This window comes from Mastacembelus armatus, chromosome 12 (assembly GCF_900324485.2).
Source record: "Mastacembelus armatus chromosome 12, fMasArm1.2, whole genome shotgun sequence".
Taxonomy (NCBI): domain Eukaryota; kingdom Metazoa; phylum Chordata; class Actinopteri; order Synbranchiformes; family Mastacembelidae; genus Mastacembelus; species Mastacembelus armatus.
The window spans coordinates 20,902,470-20,917,786 of NC_046644.1; the positions used below are offsets into that span (position 1 = coordinate 20,902,470).

The window sequence follows — 15,317 nt, forward strand, 5'->3', positions numbered from 1 at the left end:
TGTTTCGTTTTTCCTGTTATAGTCGTGATAGTTTGTGTTTTTGGTTGGTTTATTTTTATTTTCGGAAGGACCCAAACAATTTCTCCCCTCCGGAACGTCCGTGCTGTTGATAGTTTCCAGTCGGACTCAGTTATTCGGCCCTCCTCTGTGTGTTTTCTCGACAGCACGGTGCTCGTGTCTCCGGTGTGACTCTTAATTCGTCATTTTTGGGCTTTACCGGTGAAGTCCCGGTATCGGACATGTCGGGCGGCGGGAGCTCTTTGTTCTCCGGGTTCCGTGTCCTGGGGCTTTACTCCAACCACGTCCCGCACGCGCTGCGGTACCACAAGAAGCACCGGGAGTTTTACCTGGTGACGGCGGTCGGTAAATGCTTCCACGCATACAACGTAAGAAACGTTAAACTTTATTTACACACTGGACCTGCTCAATTAGCTTTGTATGAAGCGTTTAGAAATAAACGGTTTGATTCTTATTGTTTTTAGCAAATCCCAGATTATTGAACATGTTGACCATTAACGTTGTAAGATAAATTGTGTTTGGTTGAATGAACACGTCTCGACTGTAGTGTACGGAAGCCAAGAAGGGCCATGGCTGCACCTTTAAAATCGCGTTATCTCGAGATAGCAGAGCTCGTTTTCTCGTGATAACGCGATAATTTGTCTTGTCTTGTTCTGCTGTGGAATCTGTGCGTCTGTTAGTGTATGCCTCTGCATGAATTTGTATTAACGTCCACTGTCCAATTAAGGGAACCTGTTTTTAATGTCCTGAATATTAATTACAACAGTTTAGTATGTTTTACTACTACTTAACATTTCTGTTTTATTATATTTGATATGGTCAAGACTTTCAGTTTATGTGGTGTACGAATGCAGAAAACAAACCTAAAAATCATCACAGTTTCCCATCATGTACTGGGCTCATGTACACCAGGCCCATTTTACATGTACGGTTCCAGTTTTTACTGGTGTTCCTGGTGTTTTCCTGGTTCCTGTACAGGTGGTCTCTTAAGTGAGGTCACTTAACTTGATGGATAAGTCAAAATTTACACACAATACTCAATAACAATACAAACCACTTCAATTCATAGATTAGGATGCTAGTTTTATTTCACTTTAATACTTAAAGCAGAAAGTAAACAATAAATACATCTCCTTTATTATGTGGTTCACAGTATTTTAGTTAATAATAATAGAGGAAGTGCTGTTCGGAAGTGCTGCATGTACACATTTATTATTAATGACGCTTAACATCTCTTTTACCTGTTAAGCAGCATTTGTGCCACAGTATAAAGAAGGTGAAACATATTTTAAAAATATAGCTATAAATTAGTTAATGTATCATTATTGCTGTTATTGATTAATTCATGTTTTGATTACTTTCAGGTGAACAGGTTGGGGATCGTTGCTATCAGTGAGTATTTTTTTTTTTTTAAATTTAAATCTGAGAGGTCTGCTCTTATTGGCTGATGCGCCGTGATGTAATTAGATGTGGATGCCTAGGTAACAGCCTGTCAGATGACATCACCTGTGTGACAGCAGACAGGATGCTGGTGTTCACTGCTGCCGGACGACTCATCAGTGCTTTTGCCAGGAACAAAGAGGTATGACAACTTCTTATTTTTGTGTTTTTGTTGTGTATTTTTAATGTATTTTATTTATTTATTTAAATTTTAAATATGTAGCTTAAAAAATGGAAACATTTTGGGACATTTTGGAAATGTCTGTTTCTAATATTGACTGACGTGTATAGAAGCAATTGAGACCAAGCACAATTTTCATGTAACATTTTTTTTAAAAGCATTTCTTCTCTTTTAGAAAATAATTTTTAAAAACAGGCTTTTTTTGTTTTTTGTTTAAAACATGTTTTGCTTGGTTGTTGAAATCACATTTTTTGTTCAAAGTAAAAAACCAGATTAAGCACTTAACACAACTTTTTTCTTAATATTTTATTTACAGTTAATAAAATCATAATTTAATGATTTATTTAAACTACCTTATTCATCTACTTTCACAAAAAAATATTTAAAAAAATTTAAAGAAAGGAAAAATAAAATATAAAGTATTTTCTACCTGTCTGCTCTCTATACAGGTGGTGATGCGTTACCATGGTCACAAACAGGAGGTGCATCTGCTACTTCCTCTTGGTGATCAGCTGATCTCTGCAGATAGTGGTGGTGATGTGATCGTGTGGGACGTCCAGGGGGGTGGTGAGCAGGATTGGGCGGGGATTGGGGTATCACCTGCATCTTCACTGTACCTGTCCTGTTACCCATCATGCTTTGCTCCGTCCTTTAGACATCTACTTGCGGCTACAGTTTGACCTGAATACCTTTGAGGTGTCAGCTATGATGCACCCAAGCACCTACTTGAACAAAGTGTTGCTGGGGAGTTCCCAGGGTGCACTGCAGCTGTGGAACATCAAGACCAGGTGTGTTTTTTTTATGTAAAACTTTAACAACAATTTATGGCTCTAAGATTTCTTGAGACAGATTTCTTAAAACAGTGACTGAAGAAATAAACATGATAAACAAACATTATAAGCACAGAAAAAAATCTTCATACAGATGTGACATACCTGTGTTAAAGCAGCTTACCAGTTTGATCAGTAGAGAGTTGATCAGTTGATCGATTGATTGTCCACAGTCCAGCTCTTTGTTTGTGTTCATTACAAACAGGATGAACTCAGTGGTTTTTCTAGTTGACTTTAATTAAATGTTTTTTTTCACTACAGCAAGTTGTTGTTCACGTTTCCTGGCTGGTCATCAGGAGTCACTGTTCTACAGCAGGTAAGTCATTAAATTATACATTTGTTTTTGGTATTTTCTGTATGAATACAATGCATTTTTCATTTTTATGTTATTGTTTTACTTTTCAATAAATAATAAACTGTAAACAGGAAAAAAATATACAACAGAAACAGGGATGCTATTTAGTTCAGGATTTCTTTTTTTTTAATGAATCTAGAAAAACAAGTTTAATAGAGAAACCTATTTTATTCCAAATCATAGCTTATGAAGATGTTTTAAAACATGTTTTAGTTGTAAATGTTAAATATAATTTACCAGAGTCCCGCAGTAGATGTTGTCGGCATTGGCACGGCAGCAGGACGCATCATCATTCACAATATCCGAATGGACGAGACATTGATGAGTTTCACACAGGACTGGGGTCCAGTCAACTCACTTGCTTTCAGAACAGGTTAGTTTAACGTTATTTAGTCCAGGCACGCCTGAGAGCAATTTACATGTAAGTATTGACACACATTACATACATGTCAACACGTCAACACGGGCCATTCACACAATCCACACTGTCCTTTTAGACGGTCCTCCAATCGTGGCGTCCGGCAGCCCTCAGGGCCACATTGCATTCTGGGATCTAGAGCGTCGACAGCTAGTCACTCAGCAGAGACATGCTCACAGTACAGCTGTTGCTGGGGCAACCTTCCTACATGGAGAGCCTCTGTTGGTCACCAATGGTGCAGACAATGCCATCAAGGTAAAACATCAATATTAAAATTATTATTAAGGCAGAAAAAAAGTATACATATATATATATATATATATATATATATATATATATATATATGTATTATTTTATTTTATTTTTCTCAGGTGTGGATATTTGACCAGGAGGGGGGTGGAGCCAGATTGCTGAGGAGTCGTCAAGGTCACAGTGCCCCGCCCACTACCATTCATCACCATGGCAGTGATGGAAAAAACATCCTCAGTGCAGGTAAATATACATTTTTGATATTTTTCAGGTCAATACATTTCATTGAAAGTATTTATCATTTTAATTTTAATTTTCTTTTTTTCTTCTTTTATATTTTCTAATTCTTCAAAAAAAAAAATTCTCCTTCAGGCCAGGACGGGACACTGCAGTCTTTCTCCATCGTCCACGAGCGTTTCAACAAAAACCTGGGTCATGGTGAGTTTGTCCCTTCAGCCAGATTCTCTTGGAAAAATGTACATTTTCAAGTTGCACTGGTCAAATCAAATAAACTCTGTGTGTGTGTGTGTGTGTGTTTTCCAGGTTCTATCAACAAGAGGAAAGAGCAGAAGAAGAAGAAGGGGCTCCTCTATGAGGAGCTGCGTCTTCCTTCCATCACCGCCTTCTCCTCTGGTGGGCGCTCTGATCAGACTGTGGATAAAATGTCATAACTTCCCGTCACTGTGTACAATCACAGCTGTCAATCATCTGAAATCCAACTGTTTTTCTAAGATAAGAAAACCTTTATTTGTCCCACAGTGGAGAAATTGCATTGTTGCAACAGCAAAGTACAAGTACACAGCAGAGTGCCAAAAGTAGCAAAGATGTAAGATGAATAAAAAATTTTAAATATTAAAATACTAAGTGGAATTAAACTATAAAGCTACAAAAACAATATAATTTGTTAAAAATATATATAAATATATAATTTGTTAAAAACAAACTGACAAAAAAGACACTTGGACACGCATCAGTGATAATATTGACCTAAAAGGATTTTTATTTTGGCTCATGTGTCATCCACTAACATGGAGGGGGTGGGATTTATGAACCAGCCAATGTCCAATTCAACGAGCAGCTGAGGACATGTTCTCTCTCTTAACTGACAGCTGACGCACGCCAGTCGGACTGGGACGGCATCGTTGCATGTCATCGTGGCCGCCCAGCAGCCACCACATGGAACTATCAGAGATGCACCATGGGAATTCACCATCTGCAGCCACCCTCCCCTTGCAGGGATGCTATCGCCATGGTAACACCGTGGACATGCCTAATTCTGTAAGTTGCTCTCCACTTCCTCTGAGGGTCATGTGTCTCCTATCTCATTTTCAGGCTGTTGACATTACTTCCTGTGGTAACTTTGTTGTGATTGGCTCGTCAACCGGCCGCCTCGACGTGTATAATCTGCAGTCTGGTCAGCACAGAGGTTGCTATGGCGATGATGACAAAGGTTTGTTCACCAGTTCTTAATCAGTTCTTAATCTGTGGTCCATTCTGAGTCTCTGCTTTCATTAACCCCAGCCCCCTTTACTTCAGCTCACAGTGGCTCAGTACGAGGCGTTGCCACAGATACCTTGAACCAGCTGACCACCAGCGTAGGCTCTGATTGGCTGCTCAAATTCTGGCGCTTCAAAACCAGGAAACAGGAAGAACAGCTGGAGCTAAATGCTGCACCGGCTAGCCTGATGCTACACAGAGACAGGTAGCTAACAGTTAGCATGATGCTACACAGAGACAGGCAGCTGACAGTTAGCATGATGCTACACAGAGACAGGCAGCTGACAGTTAGCATGATGCTACACAGAGACAGGCAGCTGACAGTTAGCATGATGCTACACAGAGACAGGCAGCTGACAGTTAGCCTGATGCTACACAGAGACAGGCAGCTGACAGTTAGCATGATGCTACACAGAGACAGGCAGGTGATAGTTAGCATGATGCTACACAGAGACAGGCAGCTGACAGTTAGCCTGATGCTACACAGAGACAGGTAGCTGACAGTTAGCCTGATGCTACACAGAGACAGGTAGCTGACAGTTAGCATGATGCTACACAGAGACAGGTAGCTGACAGTTAGCATGATGCTACACAGAGACAGGTAGCTGACAGTTAGCATGATGCTACACAGAGACAGGCAGCTGACAGTTAGCATGATGCTATACAGAGACTGGCAGCTAACAGTTAGCCTGATGCTACACGGATAGCTAACCTTGTTTTTTTTTTTTTTTTTCTTTAATGTTAGCGGGATGCTAGCATTAGCACTGGATGACTTTACGCTGCTGGTGGTTGACATAGAAACAAGACGAGTTGTCAGGAAGTTTGCAGGCCACCACGGTAACATCAATGACATGGTGGGTGAAGCTGACAAAGCTTAGCAACCGCAAATGATGCTAACAGATTCAGATTCCACAGTGGTGATATTTGTTTTTCTCCTCAGACATTTAGCCCTGATGGCCGTTGGTTGGTTACTGCGGCAATGGACTGCACCATTCGTACCTGGGATATCCCCTCTGGATGGTAAGAATGGAACGGTTCACGTTCTCATCGAATCTTAACTCATTAAAACTAAATGTTCTAAACTAAACTAAACTTGTTTCACGAGTTTAATATTTTTCTCCTAGCCTTGTTGACTGTTTCCTGGTTTCCATGGCACCAGTGGGCGTGTCCATGTCGCCAACTGGAGACTTCCTGGCAACAGCACATGTCGACAGTCTGGGCATTTATCTCTGGTCTGAACCAGTCACCTTGGATTTAATGTTTTACTCTTGACCAATAATAGTGCAGTCTTTAGTTATAGCAGCCAGTCAGCTTGGCCCATGCTGACCTTTTAATATAATTAATATATAATTTTGATGAAATGACAATGTACAAAATATATTTGAGTCTGTATAGATATTAGCTGATCTTCTGCAACAGTCAATCCCAATGCAGCTCTCCTCTTCCAGGACCAATAAGAGTCTGTGTGGGCCTGTGGGGCTCCGCCCCCTCCCAGCTGACTACCTGCCAACAGTGGAGACACTGCCAGGGGTCAAGGCAGATGAGTCTGAAAAGGAAGTGACCTCAGAGGAGGCCGAAGATGCATATAGGTCAGCTGATCAGCTAGGGGCAGAGCTTGTGACTCTGTCTCTGCAGCCGGAGTCTCGATGGAAAAGTCTGCTGCACCTGGACGACATCAAGGTGAGCACTGATTTATGTCCACGTCAGGTGATCTACAGGAACTGATATAATGAAAGGTTTAAAGAGTTCAGGCGACTAATAGAGTGGATTCTGTGATGCACAGACCTGTTCATGAGTAAAGGTGAAGGAGGTGAAGGTAGATGATAATGGTGGTCATCATTTCTTCTTTGGCCTGATTGTTTTTACCCAGGAAATCGCTGTGACGAAACCTAGTCATCTATGGCTTGGCTAACCATAACACAACATAATCTTTCAGCTTTTTCTCAATTTTTACTCAAGATTAAACATTATCAAATTATTTATCATCAGATGCACATATCTGATTTTAATTGAATATTTTCTGTTTCTGTAGAAGAGGAATAAACCTGTAGCGCCCCCTGCTGCTCCAGCTGCAGCTCCATTCTTTCTGCCAACACTTCCTGGTCTCACGCCTCGATTCACGTTGCCAACAGCAAGCGAAGAAGAAACACAGGTAAACAGGACGACCCTCCATTTCTTCTTAAGTCGTATCTGCTTCAGTCTCTTCTGAACATGTTTGCTTGTTGTTCCAGTCAAAGGTGCTGAGCTGGGGTTCATTGTCTCAGAGCTCTGAGTTCAGTTCTGCTCTGGAATCAGCTCTAGAATCAAGATCATGTGAGTCCTAAAGTAAAATCTGTTTGCATGCTAGTTCTGTTTTATTTGTTGTTTTTACTATGGATGACATTTTAAATTGATGTATTTTTTTTAGGGCTGTCAAAATTGATGTGTGAACACAAATTCATTTTAACGGCACTAATTTCATTAATGCGATTAACGCAGTGCGCATTTCCTGTTTGACCTAGTCCATGCCCATGTTGATGAGGTTATTAAAAACTTGAAAAGTATTAAATTAAGGTGCATTTAGAACAGATAAAAATGTGCGATTAAACACGAGTTAATTCATGATAATCATGCGATTAATCGTGATTAAATATTTTAATCGATTGACAGCCCTAATTTTTTTACCTGTAAGCATTGTAGTTTGTAGCTTTATTGAATGGAGTGAAGAAAATTTACAGTTCATGTATTTATAGAAATTTGTCTTGTATGTTTATAAATATCACACAGTATTATCAGTCTCAAATTTTAAAGCAGGATGTCTGAAAGATGTTTTTTTTTTTTTTTTTTAATTTTTGATTAATTGAACAGCCGTTTGTCTCTCTCTTAGTCGATCGGCCAGTGAGTCTCTTGAAGGACTGTGGGCCGGCAGCGCTCTCTGTCGAGCTCACCTGTCTGACATCAGAGGAGGGTGGAGCCAGCCACCTCCTGCTTGCCTTCATTCTCATGATTGATAGCATGTTAGCCAGTGGGCGAGACTTTGAGCTGGCGCATGCTTATCTGGCGCTTTTCCTGAAGGTCGGCTAGGCAGAACACAGCAAAAAATCATTTAAGCCTTAGTTTTTTATTTTGAAAATTTCTCCTGAGTTTCCTGTTGTTTTTGTTTACAGGTTCATCTCCGTTCATTGTCACAGGACGCTGTTGCCATGGCAGCGTTACTACGACTCTCTTCCCGGCTGGAAGCAAGGTGGGCGGAGCTGCGAACGTCATTCGACCAATCACTGTGCCTGATCTCGTACACAAAGAGTGCGCTCTTGTGACTCATGCAGTTCATTTTGTTAATAAATGTTGATGTTAACGAAGTTTCTGTGTATTTTCCTTCTGAGCTGCTTCAACAAATACAAATGAACAGGTAGTTCACAGGCAGTTAAACAGTAGTTAACAGGTGGTTAACATTTACCTTTTGATGAAACAGACAAAACTCAGGTTTCAGGTATGATCCACAGTATAAACATTGTGGACTTCGGGGAACAATTGCTGCAGTGTTAGAACAGAGTTCAGATCAGAACAGAACCAGCTGTAATCCCCGTGAAAGGACACGGGGCGATCTGTGTCATCAGGTACAGACGGAACTAGTGGACAATTAGTGTTTCTACCCAAACATTTACTATCTGAAGTTTTCCTTTATTAGTGACACTTGATTCTGTGATCATATGGATTAACCTGAGAGAGAGTTTAGTCTCTAGAGAGACTAGAACTGTCTCGCTCGGACTGCGTGCCTTCTGAACCATCATTGTCCTAAAGAAGAATCAGACTTTCGTAGAGAAGACTTACTGTTTCTTTATTAGAAAAGTGTGGATGTTGATATTGCTGTTGATTATTATTTTTTTTTTTTTACGGGCCTTTTTTGTAATGCTGCTTCACACACTAAATTCCATTGAGCTCAGTTTTACTTGTGAAATTTCAGAAACAGATATGTGAAATTGAGTATGTAAATGGTCAATTTTGTAAAGAAAATTGAACAATACAATTACATTAACCTTGAGTGTCCTGAAAAAATTAAATTACGTTGTTACCTCTCATCATCACTAGGGGTCGCTGTTGCTTTTCATTTCACTGTGAACGTCTCCACAGGAAGTTGTCGTCCACCTCCGGTTGTTTTAAAGATGGCGGCAGTTGTCGAGGCAGCGCACAGCTCGGGGTTTTTTGCGCCGTTTTGCGCTTTTGCTGCTCCTGCTGCTCCTGCGATGATGTCATGACGAGCGGGTAACCGTGCACTGTTACCGGATGCCTCGTGTCAACCGGACGGCCGTTTTATCGCTGCTGATCGTGAGCAGCTCCGTGTTCCTGCTGTTCCAGCTCTATTACTACCGGAAGTACGTAAGCAAGGTGAGCTACAACGTCTGTAAACAACAAAAAACCCTAAGAAAAAACAACAGGGAAATGCAAAAGGCACACAAAAGCGCCATAATAAAACTTTTTAAACAGGCAGTCGGTATTAGTGCGGCATTTCTTACCTAGCATGCTTTTCTTCTGCAGCCTGGCCCTCACGTCCTGACCCGAACAGGTCACCTGACCGGCAGTGACGTCCAATGGGTGAGTCGGCACTGATGTTAGCAGTTAGCCTCACACAGGCATCTGTTTTATCTCTTAGCCCCTTTAGCTCTTTATCTTAGTTCTCTTTAGCTCTTAGCCAGCTTTAGCTTTCCCCAGGAAATGATGGCTTCACCAGTTGGATCCTTTTCCACTAATTTAGAAGAATTTTATCTAGCCTGGAAAAACAGATTATTAAGATATAAAAAAGCTCTCCGTAAAGCCAGAACTGCATACTATTCATCACTAATAGAGGAAAATAAGAACAATCCCAGGTTTCTTTTCAGCACTGTAGCCAGGCTGACAAAAAGTCACAGCTCTGTTGAGCCCAGTGTTCCCTTAGCTCTCAGCAGTGATGACTTTATTTCTAAAATCCTAGAAAAAGCTGTTGCTAAGCAGCTATCAGACCACTTAAGAAACTATTTGAAGATTTTCAATCAGGATTTAGAGCACATCATAGTACAGAAACAGCACTGTTAAAAGTCACCAACGATCTTCTCTTAGCCTCAGATAATGGACTTGTTTCTATACTTGTCCTCCTAGACCTTAGTGCTGCATTTGACAGAGACTGGAGCATGTGATGCTGTCCTCCTCTCCTCTGTAAATGCTTCTACAGCAGACGGTGAAGAACTTCCTAGCGTTGGCACAACGTTTCAGGTTACCTGTGTTTCTCGTTGACACCGCCGCACTCACGCTGCTGTCCCAGGATGCTTTGCGGCAACATGACTGGCTGGTGCGTGAGCTGCACTGCAGCTTCCTGTGCACCGGCCGTCCAATCACATCATTTGCTCTGCATGCCAACCAGTGGAAGTACAATGTGAGTGTGATGTGTTCATGGTCCAGAGACACAGTGGGAAATAAATAAAATAATACATTTTGCTTGTAAACATCATATCAAGTTTATCTTCATCTCTTTATTCACTTATTTTGTATTATGTTATATTCCTTTTTTTTTTTTTTTTTTTTTTTTTTGCTGTCAGTCTGGCTTCCTTTTAGCAGCTGAGCAGAAAGGCTTTGAGCTGCTTGAGTTTCGAGGAGAGGACCCACGATTGGCCAGTCTGGACACGCTATCAGGAGAGGAGATTCCCTTGCACTTCCTGTTTCGCCTCCATGGTTACATTATCCAGGTGGGTGGGGCCACATGTTCTGATGATACCTAGCAACCACCCAGAAACAGTGACACCACCAAGCACAGAAACATCCGCTCCTCCTCATAGGACCATGCTGTTGTTTTGCGAGTAGTGTTAGCCATTTGCCTTGCTAAATTGGTGAAAATGGAAAAACTAATTCATGCACATGATTCCTATAGTGATGTAACTACCTGGCCAATCAGTGGCTTGCGGTCTGTTGACGTTACGTTTTAATACCGGCTCAGCTTGCTTGGAACCTCATCCAAGGACGTACTAAAAAAGTACCTGCTACCAGGTACTATCCCCTATTGGAAAACCCAAAAAACTGAGTTGAGTCAAGTAGAGCCAAGTAGTGCTAGTGAAAATAAGTTGTAAACCATTTCCAAGTCCGTAGTGTCCGTAGGTGTTTTATTTTGTTTTGTTGTGTGACAGTTGTACAACCATCTCAGTGAATTTTGTCCCAGGTGGTCTTTCTGTACGAGCGCAGCGGAAACTACCTGTGGCACGGAGCGTTACGTCTCAGAGGAAACATGAACCGAAACTTTGCACCATTCAAACAACTCGACTATGGACGTGATGCCGGTGTTTACGACAGGTAAAACGCACGTGATCAGGCAACATTGTCAATGTTTAAAAAACAAAAACAAAAACAAACCCAGTCAGTTCTGGGAAACTGGCGTGGTCGTTCACTGTGTCAGCCCTCCTGCCTTGTAATTAATAAAATTTCTGTTTGTTTGGCGTGGGTCCCCTTCAGGCCGGACCTGGTCCTGACCGTCCTGGATGGCCTCGATGTGCGTGTCCCACGCAACATTTCCCGCTTTCTGTCTGAACAGCGTCATGCCCGCTTCCTTGAGTGCCGTTACCGTGATGCCCGCAACTTCCTGCAGGTCAGATTTAACTTTGAGCTTTTACTGTGAAAGGGTAAATGTATGTGATCTATGAAATGATTGTGAAGAAAAAAGCCAATTTGAAATAAAAAAAAGTCAATTAAATAATTTAAAACAATTAAATAATAGTGGTAGAATCCTGTTTATCAGAATGAAAATAATAAAACTAAAACATTTTAAAAAGTAACTTAATTATTTAAAGATTAAATACTAACAAAGTAAAATATTAAAATACCAAACAAATATCTTGAATCATTAGTAAAACCTTTAAAAAGTTGTTGAACTTTTTTTCCATCAGCCACATTTTAAAGAAAACAACAAAAAGAAGAAAAGACTAAAGCTAAATGTTTTTTCTCTTTCTATTGTGTGTAAATGTAGCTGTACCCTGAGGACTCGTCGCCTGCAGCAGTGGATTTTCGGAGAAAAGTGAAGTCATTGCTTCATTTAGCCACTCAAACACTTGCTCGCCTCAACATCCCGTTCTGGCTCAGCAGCGGCACCTGTCTAGGTAACATGCTAACACACTAACATCCTTTTTGCTAACATGACAGCATAGTAATGGATGTCTTTTGCCCCTGCAGGCTGGTTCAGGCAGTGCAGTATTATCTCGTACAGTCGTGACGTCGATATCGGTATTTTTGTCGTTGACTTCAGGTCAGATATTATCACAGCGTTCACAGAAGCTGGTCTGACGCTAAAACACAAGTTCGGAAAGGTCAAAACTTTATTTTGTCTTGCATTGCATAAGTTTATGTTTTAAACATTTAATTTTGTCTTCATGGCTGTTTCATTTTTAACAGTATTTTTGGTTTAGCTATTTAAATCAAGTACTTCTTGTGAAGCAGCCGTGTTGAGTCAGATTTCGTGTTTTATTTTGAAATGTAGGTGGAGGACAGTCTGGAGTTATCGTTTCTGAATGATGACGTCAAACTGGACATTTTCTTTTTCTACGAAGAAGGAGACATTGTCTGGAATGGAGGAACACAGGCAAAAAGCGGCAGGAAGTTCAAGTAAAACATATGTTTCTTGTACAAGATTTTTTTGTGGGTTTTTTTTTTTCGCCATCAGGTTTGTCTTCATAAATATTTTAGTTATAAAGTTGTATTTGTTTCCATCAGGTACATCTTTCCGCGTTTCTCACTCTGCTGGGCGGAGCTTCTCGAGCTGAAAGTTCGTGTTCCATGTGAAACACTGGACTATCTGATGGCGAACTACGGCGCCTCCTGGAGTGTGCCTGTGAGGACGTGGGACTGGAAATCGTCGCCTAGCAATGTGCAGGAAAACGGAGTGTGGCCTCTGGCGGAATGGGCGGAGCTTATTCAAGTTTATTGAGGAAACCGAGCAAAACTAAAAATAAGAAAACAAAACTGAAATAAGTTGAACTGATTTATTCTGCAAACAACCTTGCCAATCTGTCACATTATAAATAGTAATGTTAAGTTTATAATATTTATAGGCAGTGTTTGAGATCTTTAGTATTGTCTTTCCACACATATTTCAGGCCAGTTTTTAGGATACCTTTTCATACTGTATAACGTCGTGTGAACTTTTATTGAAATGATTAAATAGTAAAAACTTTTATTTACTTATTTGAAATCTTTGATAATTTGTTAAGTTTATAAACTAAATTAAGCTATGTGGCAGCTGCTAAACTAAAAAAAAAAAGAAAACTGGATTTTCAAGATTTTAAAATCGAGTTTATTTAATATACGTATACCACCGGTCACAAGAGAAAACCAGTTTTTATTGAAATTTATGCCATTTTTCTGCACTGAAACTAAATCATAGAGCAAATAAACCAGTGAACATGAAAAAAAAAACAATGGAATCCTTTTAATTAACAAAATTTAAGTTTTTGACCTGCGAAGTAGCCAAACAACTACTGAACTTGACTACACCGGAGTGTAGTACTGACCAGTACCTGGTAGTACTGACGTTTGACCACTCACTTATAAAGAAGACCGTTTTTGTGTGATTATTTATACCTTTTAAAAAATGGCCAGTATTTCTCAAACAAAATTCACTGAAAGATTTCAGTGAGTCAGCTTAGTTGTTATACAATTTTCTCTGAATACGTCCAGTCATTTTTCGATGCGTAACATCTCAACCAGACTTTTCATATTTTGACTGTTTTACTATCACTCTGAAACAATCTTTTTGATGTGTACAGATGTGTCCTCACACTGACTCATCAATAGTCAAATTTGCTATAAATAAACTAGAGATTAAATCTTTAAACGCTATAACACCTACTGTCATCCACGACTGTTTCGACAGTTCGACTGTTACAGTTTTTAAGTTACAGACAATAATTTGAACCTAATATGTTGAGTAACGTGAATGGGGTGTAACGTCTTTGCTCACCAGACTCTATTCACTATTTCACCATTTTTTATTCCGCATTAAACGGACTGAAACCGTTTACACACAGTTTGAGTCTGTTCCCTGTTGGTGTACTCTTCACCAGATCCTGTTCATTTTTCGTCCATTTTACTCAAACACAGTTCGTAAGTTGCAGTTTTTCGCTTTTGAACGTTTCTGACGTCACTCCGCCGCCTCGCGCTGCTGCTCTTTGTGGACCACGAGCCCCTTGCTGATCAGGTCCGGGACCTCCACGGCGAGCCAGGGTCCGAGTCCTAGAGCCATCAGGTGCGCCAGGCCGAAGCGCGGCGCATTGCGGGCCCAGAGCGGTGCGAAGTGCTCGGTCAGGCAGATCTTCCCTCCCCGGTACATCTTGGCGGTCTTTCCGTCCAGCTCCGGGACCGCGACCTCCGGCGCGGTGTCCGGGTAGGTCACCGGGATGTCGAACTCCAACCGGAACTCGTAGCGCAACAGCTCATGGATGAACCAGCACGTTCCGGTCCAGCGCGTGCCGTCGGCGTTGGACTCGAGGCGGAACCAGTCGTTGTCGGCCGCCTTGTTCTGCTCCACGAACCGGATCAGGGCCTGGTACTCCTCTTTCAGCCTCTGCGGCCACAGCGCGCGGTCCCGGGGCCCCGCGTGCGTTTTCAGCAGCGGTATCTGTGACACAGCCTTGCGCGTGGCCTCGTCTGCCATTTTGGGTCCCAAACTAACTCGGGTTTAAACTGAAACGGATTCGGCCCAGGGTTCAGTTGGTCCGCAGGTCAGCTCCATCAGGACTGACGTGGACTTCCGGTTTAGCACTGATCGGAGTCAACACGAGCCACTTCCTGTACAAAATTTTCAAAACAAAAGTTTCCAAACGTTTGAGGCACCTGTAGTCATTGAAAAGGTGTTTACCAACTCCGTTATTTTATCACTCCTCACAGTGAAGGACCCCCAATGTTTTTGTTTGGAGAAGGCCCAGCTCCAGCCTTGCAAACACTGAACTATAACACTGTGTTCACATTGTATCTGATCTAATATTAATCAAGCTATCTGATCAAAATAAACTGTGGTCTTCTGTCTTCATGTCTTCCTCAGCCACTAACCAACCAATGTGGTTACCACTGTCTCCTCCCAGCAGCAGGTTGTGGATCTGAACCCACGTGGTCCCGGAGCCTTTCTGTGTGGAGTCTGCATGTTGTCCCTGTGTCTGTGTGGGTTTTCACCTCCCACAGTCCAAACACCTGCAGGTCAGGATTAGGGTCTGAACCCACGTGGTCCCGGGGCCTTTCTGTGTGGAGTCTGCATGTTGTCCCTGTGTCTGTGTGGGTTTTCACCTCCCACAGTCCAAACACCTGCAGGTCAGGATTAGGGTCTGAACCCACGTGGTCCCGGGG

At 41.5% G+C, this 15,317-nt stretch overlaps 3 protein-coding genes across 6 annotated transcripts; 2 read left to right on the plus strand and 1 right to left on the minus strand.

Moving 5' to 3' along the window:
* Positions 1–136: 136 nt before the first annotated feature.
* On the plus strand, positions 137–8,327 carry wdr36 (WD repeat domain 36). Of its 2 annotated transcripts, XM_026298365.1 has the most exons (23): positions 137–386; positions 1,383–1,410; positions 1,500–1,600; positions 2,089–2,206; positions 2,295–2,427; positions 2,731–2,785; positions 3,065–3,197; positions 3,322–3,497; positions 3,614–3,734; positions 3,864–3,929; positions 4,035–4,124; positions 4,601–4,743; positions 4,824–4,941; positions 5,028–5,169; positions 5,494–5,517; positions 5,734–5,842; positions 5,929–6,008; positions 6,113–6,220; positions 6,437–6,668; positions 7,021–7,140; positions 7,220–7,301; positions 7,855–8,042; positions 8,135–8,327. In XM_026298365.1, exons 1-23 carry the CDS (start codon positions 240–242, stop codon positions 8,282–8,284), a joined length of 2,664 nt encoding a protein of 887 aa, XP_026154150.1. In that variant the 5' UTR covers positions 137–239; the 3' UTR covers positions 8,285–8,327. The 2 variants fall into 2 exon arrangements, with proteins under 2 accessions (XP_026154150.1, XP_026154149.1); XM_026298364.1 differs by lacking the exon at positions 5,494–5,517 and having other exon boundaries at positions 5,028–5,193.
* Positions 8,328–9,118: 791 nt separating this feature from the next.
* Positions 9,119–13,155, plus strand: fktn (fukutin). Of its 3 annotated transcripts, none has more exons than XM_026298045.2 (10): positions 9,119–9,353; positions 9,504–9,560; positions 10,174–10,374; positions 10,538–10,684; positions 11,152–11,282; positions 11,442–11,574; positions 11,953–12,082; positions 12,156–12,289; positions 12,460–12,584; positions 12,693–13,155. In XM_026298045.2, the coding sequence occupies exons 1-10, from the start codon at positions 9,252–9,254 to the stop codon at positions 12,904–12,906; spliced, it is 1,374 nt and encodes a 457-aa protein (XP_026153830.1). In that variant the 5' UTR covers positions 9,119–9,251; the 3' UTR covers positions 12,907–13,155. The 3 variants fall into 3 exon arrangements, with proteins under 3 accessions (XP_026153830.1, XP_026153831.1, XP_026153832.1); XM_026298046.2 differs by having other exon boundaries at positions 10,177–10,374; XM_026298047.2 differs by lacking the exon at positions 9,119–9,353 and having other exon boundaries at positions 10,101–10,374.
* Positions 13,156–13,254: 99 nt separating this feature from the next.
* On the minus strand, positions 13,255–14,863 carry ufc1 (ubiquitin-fold modifier conjugating enzyme 1). The gene has a single exon (XM_026298049.2). It carries the CDS (start codon positions 14,629–14,631, stop codon positions 14,119–14,121), a length of 513 nt encoding a protein of 170 aa, XP_026153834.1. The 5' UTR covers positions 14,632–14,863; the 3' UTR covers positions 13,255–14,118.
* Positions 14,864–15,317: the final 454 nt, after the last annotated feature.